The sequence below is a fragment of the Protomyctophum bolini genome (genome assembly GCF_963924005.1).
Source record: "Protomyctophum bolini genome assembly, chromosome: 16".
In the NCBI taxonomy this organism is placed as follows: Eukaryota; Metazoa; Chordata; class Actinopteri; order Myctophiformes; family Myctophidae; genus Protomyctophum; species Protomyctophum bolini.
In genome coordinates, this window is record NC_137877.1 from 7,935,572 (window position 1) to 7,950,823 (window position 15,252).

Sequence of the window (15,252 nt, forward strand, 5' to 3'; positions counted from 1 at the left end):
AAAGAGGACGAGACGCGAAGACCGTACGGGCGACGCCATGTTGCTCCATGGTGCTCCATGGAAGGAAAGAAACATGCGCAATGGGCTTTATGCAGCCAACACATCCGCGAACAGCTTCCTTGGTCTCAACTGCACATGTTTCTTTCCTTCCATGGAGCAACATGGCGTCGCCCGTATGGTCTTCGCGTCTCGTCCTCTTTAGACCGTCCTTGGTACACACTAAACAGCCATGCTTGTTTCTGAGAGTGACCATGTTAATCTCTTGTTTACTTTCCTCTGGACTCAGCTGTGGCTTGCCCTGGCCTCGCTGTGCGTGCTGGACCAGGACCACGTAGACCGGCTGTCCTCCGGACGCTGGATGGGCAAAGACGGACAGCAGAAACAGATGGTAAAAAAACACCCAGAAGCACTGTCTATAACAGCTACGCTGTCCAGGAATAATAATAATAATAATAATAGGCATAACATTTGGTAGCTGACCATCAGAGAATTAACACGCCGTTCAATTTTCCATAAACAGCCCATGTGCGACAACCACGACGACGGCGAGACGGCGGCCATCATCCTGTGTAACATGTGTGGTAACCTTTGCACCGACTGTGACCGCTTCCTGCATCTGCACCGACGCACGCGCTCTCACCAGAGACAGGTTCGTTGATCAGCGTTCACCTGAAGAGGGCGCTCTTGCCCTTACGTATTCTATGAATGTTGAAGGATGCTGAGGTGTTGGGGTGGGAACCCATTTTGGTGTTTTAAGCATTATGTTGTAGTTTAGCTATTGAAAAATAGCAGATCTACAGGCTCATAGCGCGGCACTCGTGCCGCGCTATGAGCTTGTAGGTCTGCTCTTTTTTAAAGATCGTGAAAATGTGGCCCAAATGTTTGAAATGAATATATTCTTTCAGAGCGAACGTTTTTAGCTCAAATATTTGCTTCTGGGGAGGTCCCTGGAACAACATATTTTCAGATGGGGCTCGGCGGGCAATTACAGAAGACATTTTGTAGAATTGTCCTCGGGTCTAAATGAGCTTAATTTCTTCTTCTCAAATGGGTTCAGGTGTTCAAGGAGGAAGAGGAGGCGATCAAAGTGGACCTCCACGAGGGATGCGGGAGGACCAAGCTCTTCTGGCTCATGGCGCTGGCGGACTCCAAGACCATGAAGGCCATGGTGGAGTTCAGAGAGCACACGGGTATAACAACAAAGAACCCCCTCTCTCTATGAGACGATAAGCTCTGAAATGGCTAGACCTCGATGTCTTTGTCTCTTCAGCTCCAGAGTCCAGACTCACGCTGCCTAAGATGTTTTCACAGTGGTCCTCTTCCTGTCACTCAGTTTGCCTTGTGTTGAGTTAATACTTCGTCTGCAGACGTTGTTTTGCATCCGAAACAGCTTCCCATTCGCCACATGATATGCCTACATTATGTACATATACTGTATAATGTATATATGTATTTATACATAACCACCACACAAAGCATGCTGTTTTTGTTATTGCATGGTCTGGTTGCACTTCTATAGCGGTGGACCATTGCGGATCCATCAGCTTAATTACATGCGAACAAACGAGTTAACTTTTAGTTTAGCATTTATGTTGTGCTTTTCTTTTTTATAACAAACCTCTATATTTATGTAGGTAAACCAGCCTCCAGTAGCTCGGACGCCTGCAGGTTCTGTGGAACGAGGAATGGAACAGAACTCTCTGCAGTGGGTAGTGTCTGTGCAGACCCGGACTGCCAGGTACCAAACATTGCCCCTTGGGCCCTTTCCATGCCTGCACATTAGTGATACACACTATTAGCTCACCCATATGATTTTTAGTCTGTTTAAATTCTCATCTGTAGTCTGGTCTACACAGCAAATTGCACTCAAACGTTCAACTCTGTTATTTTGTAAGCGTCTCCAATCCTGTCACTGTTGTCTTATTTTAGGAGTATGCCAAACTGGCATGCTGCAAGACGCATCCCTGTGGACACCCGTGTGGGGGAGTTAAAAACGAGGAGAGCTGCCTGCCATGTCTGCATGGCTGCGACAAGAGCACTGGCTGTCTGAAACAAGATGCAGACGACATGTGCATGATATGCTTCACGGAGGCGCTCTCTGCTGCTCCTGCAGTGCAGGTAAATGTGTTCCTATTCCACAAGAGTCCATTTTTAATACAGTTAAGTCCTGGGTGTTCACTCACTGGGACTTTACTGCGTTATTCGTACGTTCTAATAACGTTGTGCGACACAGCACAACATTCTCATGCATTCAACTCCCATTGGTTTGTTTCCCAGTTGGACTGCAGTCACGTGTTCCACCTCCAGTGCACTCGCCGTGTCCTCGAGAACCGCTGGCTTGGACCCCGGATCACATTCGGATTCATGTCATGTCCTATTTGCAAGGTAACGTGCTACCATGAACCTACAGTAGTGGAATTATTGGCTTAAAGGTGCACCCATTTTCAACCGCATCTTAATATACATCCAGTGACGTCATACTGTAGGTGGGCAGGTTTGGTCACTTCAAACAATATTTCATTTGACTTTTTATTGATGCAAGAACAATACTTTCTATATAAAGGTTTCTGAATTGTCCACAGCAGATCTTATAATGAGCACAGTAAGGACCAATTGTATGAAAATAATGCTGAAAATAGGTGACTTGCTCCTTTGACCAGGGAATAAAGGGCTTACCGCTATTCACCATGCCTTGAAATTGGTTTACCCTTATTTTCTAAGCTTTGTTAAAAAGAAAACCTGTGTAGTCTCTCAGTGTGCCATATCGAGTATTGAGCGTAATCTCGTGAAATGACATTGATTGTCGCCGTTTGTCTTCAGCATGTGAAAATATCCACTATGGGCTCTCTGAGATGCTGAACAATGGCATTTTCCCCCCATTCATTTCCTCCAGAACAAAATCAATCACTCGGTTATCAAGGACCTGCTAGACCCCATTAAGGAGCTCTATGAAGACGTGAGGAGAAAGGCTTTGATGAGGCTGGAGTACGAGGGACTCCATAAGAGTGAAGCCATCACCACTCCAGGAGCACGCTTCCACAGTGACCCTGCAGGCTTTGCTATGAACAGATATGCATACTATGTCTGCTTCAAGTGCAAAAAGGTACCGTATGATATTATGTACAATGAGGAAGGATGTGAAGGGCCAGCAGTGTGCTCAGAAGAAGGTAGGGCGGTCGCCTGGGAGTCTGAAGATTCCCGGTTCGATCCCTGGCTCCTCCTCCTGGCTGCGTGTAGAAGTGTCGATGAGCAAGATATACACGCCTTACTGCTCCCGATAAGTAGGTTGGTGCCACGCATGGTTACCCCTGCTGTCGCCGTAGGAATGTGTAATGGTGTTCCACCATTGCAGTGAGTGCATGGGGCATTTGGGGCAATTATAATTACATTATATATATATATATAGGGCATTTGAGTTGTGGGACAGACGAAGAATATTTTTGCAATATATATGCAGTCCTTTAAACGTGGTGTAGTGATGTTGACTGATTGCGCTTTCTTCATCTGCAGGCGTACTTTGGAGGAGAGGCACGCTGTGATGCAGAGGCAGGACAAGGAGATGACTATGACCCCAGTGAGCTGATATGTGGAGCATGCTCTGATGTCTCCAGGGCTCAGGTGGGTTAAAAGGAAGCCTGGTTAAACCTTAACTATAACGTCATGTGACTTTGTTGGACTTTTAGTAATCAAGAGTATATGTATCCCATGTTTTCTTAATTTTCCAATTTGTTTGTTCTTTGCTAGATGTGCTCCAAGCACGGCACAGATTTCCTTGAGTATAAATGCAGATACTGCTGCTCGGTGGCTGTTTTCTTCTGCTTTGGTACCACACACTTTTGCAACGCCTGCCATGATGACTTCCAAAGGATGACCAGTGTCCCCAAGGAGGAATTACCCCATTGCCCTGCAGGTATGTGTAACAATGATGGCTGGTTACGATCATGAAACTTTACTTACACAAATTATTCCAATTTTTAAAAAATGATTTCGTTTTTGACATTGAACATTGGAACACCTAAATGAAATTTACATTTCAGTTTGGCCCTATGGACAAAAAACCTCCGACAAATACAATATTTCACTTTATGCTTTCAAAATGGAAATAGCTGATCTACAAGGCTACAATGCGTCGCACTGCGATGTGTTGTGAGCTTGTAGATCTGTTATTTCCACAGTTTTGGGAAGAAATTGCATTTTAAAATGTATTGTTGATTCAAGAATTTCAACAATTATGACTGTTATGCGAAATAATAGACATTATCTCAAATAATTGTGATTAGGCGATTATGTAATAATTGCGACGGGCCTGACAATGATCACACCAGTCCAATCTTGTTCAATATTGTCATGGAACCCAGTTGCTCACAGTCACATTCAAAGACGCACAGACAGATTTCTGTGTTCATAATAATACTCTCCATCACAGGTCCCAAAGGCAAGCAGTTGGAGGGCACCGAGTGCCCTCTGCACGTGGTGCACCCACCCACTGGGGAGGAGTTTGCTTTGGGCTGTGGAGTATGCCGGAATGCCCACACCTTCTAGGACATCCAGAGACCTCCTTACTGAAAGCTTGTTCAACTACTGTGATTTCGGGCTGCTGCTGAAGCTCTCAGCCTCAGGGCTCGGCTCCGGTGTTGTCAGAATGCCCTGGACGACGCAAGGGACCAGGTTTCGACCGTAGCCACAAGCCCTCAGATCCACTCGTCTTACCAACCCAATGAGTGTCCAGGATCTAACCATAAACATGAAAGAGAGCCGCCGCGGCTCTTTTTGGATAAAGACGAACGAAACTGAACGAATAAAAGAAAAAAATATTAAAAAAGGAAAAAAACTTGTGACGTGTTTGCATGCGGCCGTTGTATCCCCTCGGCTTCCATAGACGTTACACTCCTCCTGATCACTGAAGTGTAACAATATATTGAAGATTAAACATTGAAATAAATTTGCTTAAAGGCAACTGTGGATGAACGTGGATAGAAAAAACAAGACAGGCCGTATTTCCAGCTTCCTAACTATAAATTTAAAATGTTGTATGTAAACTGACTTTTTCGTAATCCTGTACAGTATTCTCCACTGTCAAGTGCATCATGGGTTGACGGACAAAAAAATTAAATGGAGTTGGTTAATAAGACTGTTAAGAATGTCACGTTTGGGAGGAAAATAGTGTACGATTTATCTAATCTTGTATATAATGATAGTATCCAAAATAGCTGTATTCCGAAGTTGCTACTCTCCACTTCAGTTTTGTTTGATATTCTGGGTTATGTTTTGAGCCAGAACTTTTAATGAAGTGCAATACTGGGTGTGCCTCCTATCTTGCAGCTGTTTAACCTATGGAATGTATGTCAATAAATGCCACTGTACATTTTTATACAGTAGACACAGTTGTGTTCCCCCCTCCAAAATGTCAGTCAGATCACTTCTCTTTGGAAAAGTTAAAGAGCCCAGCACCTGCAGTGAATGATGGTGGCTATGGACCCCATTTAAATCTCCATATTAAAAAAAAGGATTGTGGTACCAAACCATTCTAGATGTAACAAAAAAGAAGAGAAAAAAAAAGAAATTCCTCACTAATATTTCAAGGAGTGACTACTGAAGGTTTTGAGGGCTAGTGTTCACACCAAATATTGATATCATTGTGAATCTGTAATGCTTTTTCCCTATTAGGAGGCAGGGGGAGTGGGGGGGGGGGTCTTGGGAAAGGAGTGTGACAAAAACAGCTGCTGTTATATAAAAAAGCTTATACTTGTGAATCTGCTCTGTAATATCTGTGGTGGATGGAGTTGAATGGTAATAAACCAGGTTCTCTGTTTCGCAAAGTACACACTGTCACTTTTTAATGGTTTATTGACATTTCCTCAAAGATGATAACATAATGCATATAGTCACTACTGCATTGTTTGCCAATAATGACCAAGTGTCATTCAAGTGAAAGATTTTAAAGGTAAGAAGCCCACATCTTTATTGTACAAAACCTTAAATAATATAATCTGTGGCTTTTAATATAGTGCAGGCTGCAGGGGTAAAATGGTAAATGGTGCATTTATATAGCGCCTTTATCCAAGGCGCTTTACAGAGATTGTGCATTACATTCACACATTCATACACAGATGGCCGCTGAAACCATGCAAGGCACCAACCAGCACATCAGGAGCAATTAGGCTGGGGTTCAGTGTCTTGCTCAAGGACACTTCGATAACTCTGGGGGAGCCTGGGTTCGAACTGGCAACCTTGCTGTTACCATCCAGCCTACCCCTGAGCCACCGCGGGCCGCGGCCCAGGCCAGGGGTCAACCATACTCGACCATTAATTAAGTCTTAGACATGAATTTGTTATTATTCAAATGAGAATATAATGCACAAATGTCTTCTGTGGGTTTCGTCCGAAACTACTGTGACTATCAGGCTCAATTCACTTTGCAGGTTGCAGATCCGGTATAGGGCGCGTGTGTGTTTGTTTGTGTGTGCGCGCGCGCGTGTGACACACCTACATTACCGTAAGTAGTAGGCGGGCTCTAGTCCGGATCTGAGCAATGGACAGTAAATGGAAAGTTGAGGGTTAAGTGCGACACAGCCATTTCAGAATTCCGATTTCATTTCCCACAATGCTTGGCTGCTGTCACAACAACAACAACTCTTCGCCATTTCAGCCCATTAAACTCCCGCGAAGGAATTAGGCCAACCGACCTGCAGCACCAGAGAGCATTGTTATTACCGCTTCTTTACAATTGTGACGAGGGTATTTTTATATTATATATTATTATTTTTTGCCCGAAGCGCGTCTCTGAGCTTTTGAAGCGCTGGTACGGGTTGAAGAATTGTCGATAGCTGATCGGATTTTTCCACCGCTAACAGCTAAGTCAGCTAGCCGACTGTAAACAAGCAGGTACAGTAGGATGGATAGTATAGTTCACTTACACACTGGTTATCACTGTGAAATAGCATGTTTACACCTAGCTAGCCTCTGGTCCATAGCTCTAACGGCATTAGAGCTATGGAACAGATCTATAGTTTACAACATAGAGTTATAAATGGTTTACACTGGTTAGCACTGTGAAACTAGCATGTTTACACTGTTGTTTATGGTTAGCACTGTGAAACTAGCATGTTTACACTGGTTAGCACTGTGAAACTAGCATGTTTACACTGTTGTTTATGGTTAGCACTGTGAAACTAACATGTTTATACTGGTTAGCACTGTGAAACTAGCATGTTTATACTGGTTAGCACTGTGAAACTAATAATAATTCACTTTCAAAAAAACTTTTGGTCATTTCATCATCTACTCAGTCTTATGTGAACACCCCGGGCAGTTCCTAAGTTGCTTGATTCAGTATTATTTAGATATTTGATATTCATTTGAACTGCCCCGCCCCCTTCCTATACAAACCCATTATAACTTCTATCATGGTTAAAATTGAGTTTTAAGTTATAATGGGTTTGTATAGGGAGGGGGCGGGGCAGCAAAATTAATATCAACTATCTAAATAGTAGTAAATACGGACTTAAAAACTGTCTGGGGTGTTCACATAAGACTGAGTAGACAATGAAATGACCAAAAGGTTTTTAGAAAGTGAAATATCCCTTTTAAGAAATAAAAAATCACACCTGTGTGAACTGAGTGGTGCAACTCCCCTCTCCCGCCTCTCTCTCTCTCTCTCTCTCTCTCATAGCAGGCAACAGTGCAACACTATCTCTCTGTTTCTGGCACAACAGCGCCACTTTTGCCCCTACTGGTACTAAAAAGGACATCTATGCTATAGCATCAATAACCTAAGAAATAAAAAAATATGTTATGTATTTAAGCTGGTAGAATGTCTGTGATATTACCTACATTCCATAAAAATGCGTGCAATATCACTGATATTCTAGCGCTACCCCATCCATTGAGCTGTAGCTTAACGTTACTTAGTGTTTATATTGCCATAGTAGATATCAGTTGCTATAAGTTGGCTATGACTCCCAGCAGTTGGTAGAAAGCTGCCACGGTTTTATTTGCAGAATATCACAGGCATGTTTGCATCCTGTACCGTGTGTGTAGGATGAAACGGGCGAACGGGGACGAGGAGGATGCGGACGGCTCCTTCAGTGAGAGCTCAATAGAGGCTTCTAAGAAGATGCGGAGCGGGCCCCGTGACGAGAGTGAGACGGAGGAAGAGGTGGCCGATGACTTTAACGGCGACTGGGCACTGCTGCCGCAGGAGATGCTGCTCCACATCTTCCAGAACCTTCCACTCTTGGACAGAGCTTATGCCTCGCAGGTGTGCCGGTCCTGGAACCAGGCCTTCCACATGCCAGAGCTGTGGAGGTGCTTTGAATTTGAACTCAACCAGCCGTCGAGCTCATACCTGAAGGCCACGCATCCTGACCTCATCAAGCAGATCATAAAGAGGCACTCCAAGCACTTGCAGTATGTCAGCTTTAAGGTGAGACGAGGCGAAAGCTGGTGACCTTTTTATAACGGAACGCTAGCTTCAAAACGCGTCGCCTTGGCCGTTAATCCGACAGAGCGGTAGAATGATCTCTACCTGGTGTTCTTAAACATAAACATCAGTACTATGCATAAACATTTAAACCTAACCAACCTAATTTCTAACCATACCTCAGTAAAACGATGCCTTAATCTATTCCTAAACTTAACCTCAGTAAAGACTATGCCTAACCCTAAACTTATTTCTAACCTTCTCCTCACTAAAACAAATACAAGAACCGAGCGAGCGAGGGCGAGCGTGTTTTAAGGCGAACCTTTCCGGTTACCGTATAATGTATTAAACGTTGTGGCTAGTGATTTGTGATAGATGCTTTTAATTTAAACGTGCATTTTCTTCCCCTGTTTTTCCCAGGTTGACAGTAGTACAGAGTCTGCAGAAGCAGCTTGCGATATTCTGTCACAGCTGGTGAATTGTTCACTGAAAACCCTGGGGCTTATCTCCACAGCCAGACCCAGTTTCATGGAGCTGCCAAAGGTATTCTTATCAAGTGAACAAAACAATGCCTGGAATGGATAGTGTGAACTGTGAAGGAAGTTACGTTTCTTAGGTTCGTGTGCTCTGTGCTATGCAGGTGTCATAGCCACACCTCAGGCTCACATTGTCTATTATTTCAAGGTACAGCCATAACACGTATGCATCTTTATACATTCAAATGTGTATTTTTATTTTATTGTGTCTCCTATAGTCGCATTTCATCTCAGCCCTGACAGTGGTGTTTGTCAACTCCAAATCGCTGTCATCGTTGAAGATTGACGACACACCAGTGGATGACCCATCTCTGAAAGTGCTGGTGGCCAACAACAGCGACACTCTGAAATTGCTGAAAATGAGCAGCTGCCCTCACGTGTCTCCAGCAGGTACACTGGGAATCTGGGATTACTGAAACCATAGTTTCCTTCCCACAGTGGTAATGGATACTGTAGGTATTCCAATTTCCATGCTACAGTAGGTATTCCAAAACCATGCCATTGTCACAACTATTGAGCCTAAAGGCAGTATAGTGTTTTTTTTATTTTCTATCCAGTGGATTATTTGTGGCCTTTAATTATCTTGTGTGCAGAGAGGAAATGGTTTTGTTTCATCTAGCAATAATATGTTGTATATGGATGCTTGTTTATCCTCTGACTGTGTGTCAGTTGTGATAATGGGTCGAAGCCAGTAGTGATGTGTGGGTCGACCTGTAAACAGAGATCTCTATGTGGGACACAGACAGATAGTTAAAACGGGTGCTATGACAAGTTGACAACGGGTATTATTACATTCCCAAGTTGCATCGCTCTCAAGTAGACCGGTGGCCAACGGGCATGTACAGGTCTAGTCTTACTATATAAATGCGCCACGTCTCTATCTGTGTGCGTGTGTGTAATGCACGTAACTCGAGAACCGTTTCCTCCAACGGCTTCAAATTCGACACACTAACTCCCAAGTAGAGTAGGAGCGCCCAGCCGCGGGGAAGCACGGGAGGTGAACTTGCAGCCCTTTTTCAATCTGACTGGTTTTTCAATCGTACTGTAACATCTATACCGTGTGTGTGTGTGTGTACACACACACAGTATCTCCAGGAATCTATGGCCCTTTTGTTTAAGAATTTGCTTTTGATGGTCCTACTCCTACCTAGTAATTGCTCTGTGTTTTTAGGCATTCTGTGCGTAGCTGACCAGTGTCACGGACTGAGAGAGCTGGCGTTGAACTACCACCTCCTGAGTGACGAGCTCCTGTTGGCCCTCTCCTCAGAGAAGCATGTTCACTTGGAACACCTGCGCATCGACGTGGTGAGTGAGAACCCTGGCCAGCACTTTCACACCATCAAGAAGAGCAGCTGGGACGCCATGGTACGGCACTCGCCCAAGTTCAACCTGGTCATGTACTTCTTCCTCTACGAGGACGAGTTCGGCCCTTTCTTCTGCGAGGAGATCCCCGTCACGCACCTCTACTTCGGCCGCTCGGTCAGCAAGGACGTCTTGGGACGCGTGGGCTTGCATTGCCCCCGTCTGGTGGAGCTGGTGGTCTGTGCCAACGGGCTGCGCCCGCTGGACGAGGAGCTGATCCGCATCGCTAAGCGCTGCACACAGCTGTCAGCCATTGGCCTGGGCGAGTGCGAGGTGTCCTGCAGCGCATTCGTGGAGTTTGTCAAGATGTGCGGCCGCAGGCTGTCCCAGCTGTCCATCATGGAAGAAGTGCTCATCCCTGACCACAAGTACTCCTTGGACGAAATCCACTGGGAGGTGTCCAAGCACTTGGGCCGGGTATGGTTTCCAGACATGATGCCCACGTGGTAAAGCAAAGCCACAGAGGCAACTGTAGTTCGTAGCACACTCACTTTCATGGTCCACATGTTTGCACTAAAGGACCACTGACTGATCAGCAGTGTAACATGGGGGTCACACACTTGCTGAACTTCATATAGGGCAGAGATTGTCACTGGTTCCCCCTCTCTCTCTCTCTCTCTCTCTCTCTCTGGAGCCTGATAGGGCCGAAATTCCCTGTTTTACGTCTTTCTTAGTATTGTTATTAAGAAATACAAACGCATAATAAGACTCTCACGGTTGGCTCCTCCTGAGAGAGAACTAGTTAGACTTGCTCATTCATATTTTTGGACAATCATTAGGTGGGGGTAAAACATTTAAAAAAAAGTTTTTATAAGGTTGTAAATTGAATTCCATGGACTACAACTACAATGTCCAGTTAATGATAATAACCCCTGGACTCGACGCCGCTGATGTAGCTGGCCGTGTTTTGTAAAACACGTGGCTGTTGGAAACTCAGCGATTCGGTTATTTCGTACTCCTTATTCTAATTTGTTGAAAAATATCATTCTTTCCTCAGCCAGGCTCAGTAGACTTTCTGTATTTTAGTTGTGGAAACATTATGGTGGTAGGTTCTGAGTAGAACTAGAAAGCATGTGTATAGAAGGCTTAAGCCAATATATTTGTGAAATGAAGGTGTACAGTTTTCCCCCCGCTCGCCCTCTCTCCCTGCTAAGCAGATTTGTTTTTACGTAAAGGTAGTTGGTGTAAGTGATATTTTTTGGTTAAAACAAAATTTTCTTCCTCGTCTCATCAGCTATTATCAGGTGGGATACCAATTTCAGTTTTATCAGGAGAGTACCCATTTATCAGCTTAATTTTTAGCACAACTTTACAATTGGTACAATTTTGTGCAATTCATGCTCACTTCTTTGTGTCATCTAATTAGTGAGGTTGCCAACCATACTAGTAATTGCCCGACTATATTTATAGACCCCAAATGGTTTTAGTTTTATTATTCGGCCCCTTTGTGACGTCATGTTGATTTACTCTACATCATCATCATACTGTACTTAGCAACCACACTTACAATTTCCACTATGCACATGCATCACTTTCCCACAGGGACACGGACACATCCCCCTCATCTAGACTGAGTGGCAAAACATTGAGCAGCATGGAGTGTTGGAGTTTGAAAGCACTAGTTGGACATCACTCAACACAACAGTCCTGCTTATCACCCGTTTCTAAATTGCACAACAAGCGCTTTCAAACTCTTGATAGAAAGTAGCTCATAACATGTTTATGGTGATTTTATTTTATAAAACAAAAACTTTGCAGAAAGAGAATAATTCAAGATGGCCTTACACCTGCAATGTTGCAGAGTTTAACGTTGTTTAATACAATCAGATTTCTGTTTGGAATCTTTGGGTGTATGGGCAGTACTTACACCAAATGCCGGTACTTCCATTTAGACACTCGCCCGGTTAGGTCTTTCCCAGCGTCATCCAGTGTCCTGCAGTATAGAGGGTAACTATGCGCGTGACATCATTATACCCGGACGTTATGAGGGAACGCCTACTTTGTGGCAAAAAAACTACTTTTCTGGCCTTGATAGCCTATACATCCAAACAGAAAAGTTCTTTCTAATTGCATTAAATGACGTTAAACGACATTAAACTCACTTTGCCAAGTCACATTGCCACTCGATTTCCCATTCACTTTATGCATGCGCATACCCTCTATAGTTCGCTCTCCTGATTGGATAAAATTGGTATCCAGACTTGAAAAGGCATTTTCATTTGACTGTTTAGAGCTGGAGAGACAGAATATAGAGCTATTTAACACTTATTTTAACAAAAGTGGCTTATGTGATAATTACCCAGCTTTAACGATGGGTACATACCGTTTTACTAAGCACCTTAGGTGAATACCAAATGACAGCTGTTGCAAGCAACTTCAGTAACTTGTTTGTGCAATATCTAATGCCAGATGAAAGCAAAGGGGGGGATCTCTTTCCGTCCTATGTCTCATTTGGACCGTGGTTCTATTATTTGGAATTTGCTATATAATATGAATACCCTGGACACATGTATTGTAAACTAACTAAAATCAAGCAATAATCAAGAATTGCATGAATCATGTGTAAATACTGATTCTACGTAATGGCAGAATGTGGTGGTAGATGTCAGGAACTCTGACAACTGTGGACAGATTGCTTTGTTTTCATTTAATAACGATAGTACTGTAACTGCCTACTTGGCTTATGATGAGGGCCGGGATTTCAAATTCTGCAATTCAGGTGTGTCGAAGCTTATAATTATAAATATATATAATATAATATAATATAATATATAAACTAGGTTTCATTTTTGTCTTCTGCTATTTGCCTGTTAAACTCGGAACCTCGACTGTCGTACATATCCTTCCTATTCGCCCATATTTGCATCACATACAGGAAAGGAAATGACATTGCAGACATCACGGTTCGGTTCCAACATTCATTATAGTCTACTTGCCAGAATGTGAACCCGGACATTTTGAGTTGTAGTGTCTTCTTCCCAAAAGGACTTTCAAACTAGGAAGGGTCTGGTCAGCCTGCAATGACATGCATAAGATCTGGTCATCCCAGCTTAGTAAGATGTTCAAGTAAAAAATATTTAGGATGACCGTTGAGACGATTCTACTCTATGGCTCTGAGACAAGGACACTTTCAAAGAAATTAGAGAAACGGTTGGATGGCACTTATACACCCGCCTTCTAATGAGAGTGCAAAATCTGTCTTGGAAGAGCCACCCATCGACTAATCTAATAGACGGCAAACTTCCCTGTGTTTCTTCACTAGTCCGAGAAGAAGAACCAGAAGAACACAGACATTTTGAAAATGTTGCCTTATATTGGATGTTAATGGTACCCCAGCTTATTATGCTAATTATGAAAATTGCCCAACGTATGCAAGTTAGCATCTGGCAGTTTCTAAATGCTGGGGACCCATACTCAACATTTCTAACATAGAACTTTAAGGTACTCAAAATGTCCGGGTTCACAATGGGGCTCTATGGACTGGCAAGTAGACTATTAAGTTTCAGTGCAGAGATATGGCAATTTGGATGAGGCGAAACAACATTTTCCTTTAAGAAGGAAGTCTAATGCATCTGTATATAAAACGCTGTGTGTTTGATTATTTGAATAGAAATGTACTTATTTCTCTATATGCCCTCTGTCAGGGATTTTTAAGTTTTACTTAACTGATGGCTTTTGTTTTTTATATGCCTGACTGTGAGTTATCCTTTGCTAGATGGATCGATCTTTCTTTTAACCTAATCACTAGAGCTGTGACGTTTTAGCAAATTCCTGTGAAAATGTTAAATGAAATTACATTTTTAAAAGGATTGGAAGTTGCATTACTGGCACATGACACATTTGGAAGTTCCAAATGTGTCATGTGCCAGTAATGCAACTTCCAATGTACCAGGGAATTGGAACTTTGAAGTCCTATTGTGTGCTGTGAGTCAGATTTAAACTAAGCTTGCTACAGACACGCTGTACATCCTCACTGTACACATTTTCCTCAGAACTCGATGTTTTGCCATTTTGTTTTATTCCTGTTGATTCTGTTTTTATTATTAATTGGTGGTATTCAGTCATGTGTACAGTAACAATCGGTATGAAAACAATGACTTTCTGACATGTCATTAGGATATGCAGATGATGTGGGTTTTAACTCATTTGTTTAATGCCATTGGGACATTATCACTCATTTTCAACTCCATAGCATGGGTATAGTTACAGAATTTCCAAATTACTGTTTTGCAGTGAACAAACACAACTACCTTGGTTTCTTTTGTATATGGAAGAGGACATCTCAATAGTCAAGAGGGAAAGTTATTTGCCTTTAATCAAAGTCTAAGCTGGCCCTGGTCAGATAAATAAATTACAATATTACAATCCCATGTTTTCCTGCAGAAAGTAAATTAGGAGTGAAGTGAACTGAGACAATGCTGTTCTTAGTTTTACTTTGTCTACTTAGCTTTATTGGTTACCCGTCTTGAAATGAGAATATTGCTTTTGGACATGTGATCTTGAAATAAATGTCTGATTGTAGTTTGTTATCGTCCATTCACTGCAATCAAATGTTGGGTAATAAAAAGAGCACACGATCAAAAATGTTTTACAAGAATACATTCCAGACAGAATATTGACTGATGTATGGAACAATGGAGATTTACATCTTCAAATCTACTGAAGTCAGCAGTCAACATTTTACTAAGGAATAAGTAAATATTTGTCACATAACTCGATCTGTAATAAAAGCTCCGACCTTGAAAGAAAGAATGTTTACAATTCTGTTCCACTTATTACAACTATTCAAATAACCACAACTCTTTTTTTCTTATTTTTTTCAAGAGAAGACATTTTCAAAACATCCCCAGATTTCAGAGCGACAAAGAGTCAACCAGGTGGTGGACTGGTGCTACAAAGATCCGTGGACCTAGAATACTAGAAGAAAAAAAA

At 42.8% G+C, this 15,252-nt stretch overlaps 2 protein-coding genes across 21 annotated transcripts in view; both read left to right on the forward strand.

Annotated features, from left to right (window-relative positions):
* mycbp2 (MYC binding protein 2) overlaps positions 1-5,822 on the forward strand; it is a 105,149-nt gene extending 99,327 nt beyond the window's left edge. For all 20 annotated transcript variants that reach the window (XM_080786273.1, XM_080786284.1, XM_080786287.1 and 17 more), the window contains 10 exons: positions 287-388; positions 521-649; positions 1,058-1,190; positions 1,635-1,738; positions 1,930-2,118; positions 2,278-2,385; positions 2,894-3,103; positions 3,511-3,618; positions 3,745-3,910; positions 4,427-5,822. In XM_080786273.1, the coding sequence (XP_080642399.1) occupies positions 287-388; positions 521-649; positions 1,058-1,190; positions 1,635-1,738; positions 1,930-2,118; positions 2,278-2,385; positions 2,894-3,103; positions 3,511-3,618; positions 3,745-3,910; positions 4,427-4,542 (1,365 nt within the window). In that variant the 3' untranslated portion in view covers positions 4,543-5,822. The remainder of the gene's footprint in view (positions 1-286; positions 389-520; positions 650-1,057; positions 1,191-1,634; positions 1,739-1,929; positions 2,119-2,277; positions 2,386-2,893; positions 3,104-3,510; positions 3,619-3,744; positions 3,911-4,426) is intronic.
* An 810-nt stretch (positions 5,823-6,632) lies between these two features.
* Positions 6,633-14,841, forward strand: fbxl3a (F-box and leucine-rich repeat protein 3a). Its single transcript, XM_080786613.1, has 5 exons — positions 6,633-6,885; positions 8,041-8,425; positions 8,843-8,965; positions 9,177-9,348; positions 10,130-14,841. Exons 2-5 carry the CDS (start codon positions 8,042-8,044, stop codon positions 10,768-10,770), a joined length of 1,320 nt encoding a protein of 439 aa, XP_080642739.1. The 5' UTR covers positions 6,633-6,885; position 8,041; the 3' UTR covers positions 10,771-14,841.
* The last annotated feature ends 411 nt before the right edge of the window (positions 14,842-15,252 follow it).

Excerpts from the sequence above, each read along its gene's own strand:
- fbxl3a (XM_080786613.1), top strand. The coding sequence starts at position 8,042 with ATGAAACGGGCGAACGGGGACGAGGAGGATGCGGACGGCTCCTTCAGT. Across the intron at positions 8,426-8,842 it reads TGCAGTATGTCAGCTTTAAG|GTTGACAGTAGTACAGAGTC; the intron begins GTGAGACGAGGC and ends TGTTTTTCCCAG. Across the intron at positions 8,966-9,176 it reads GTTTCATGGAGCTGCCAAAG|TCGCATTTCATCTCAGCCCT; the intron begins GTATTCTTATCA and ends TGTCTCCTATAG.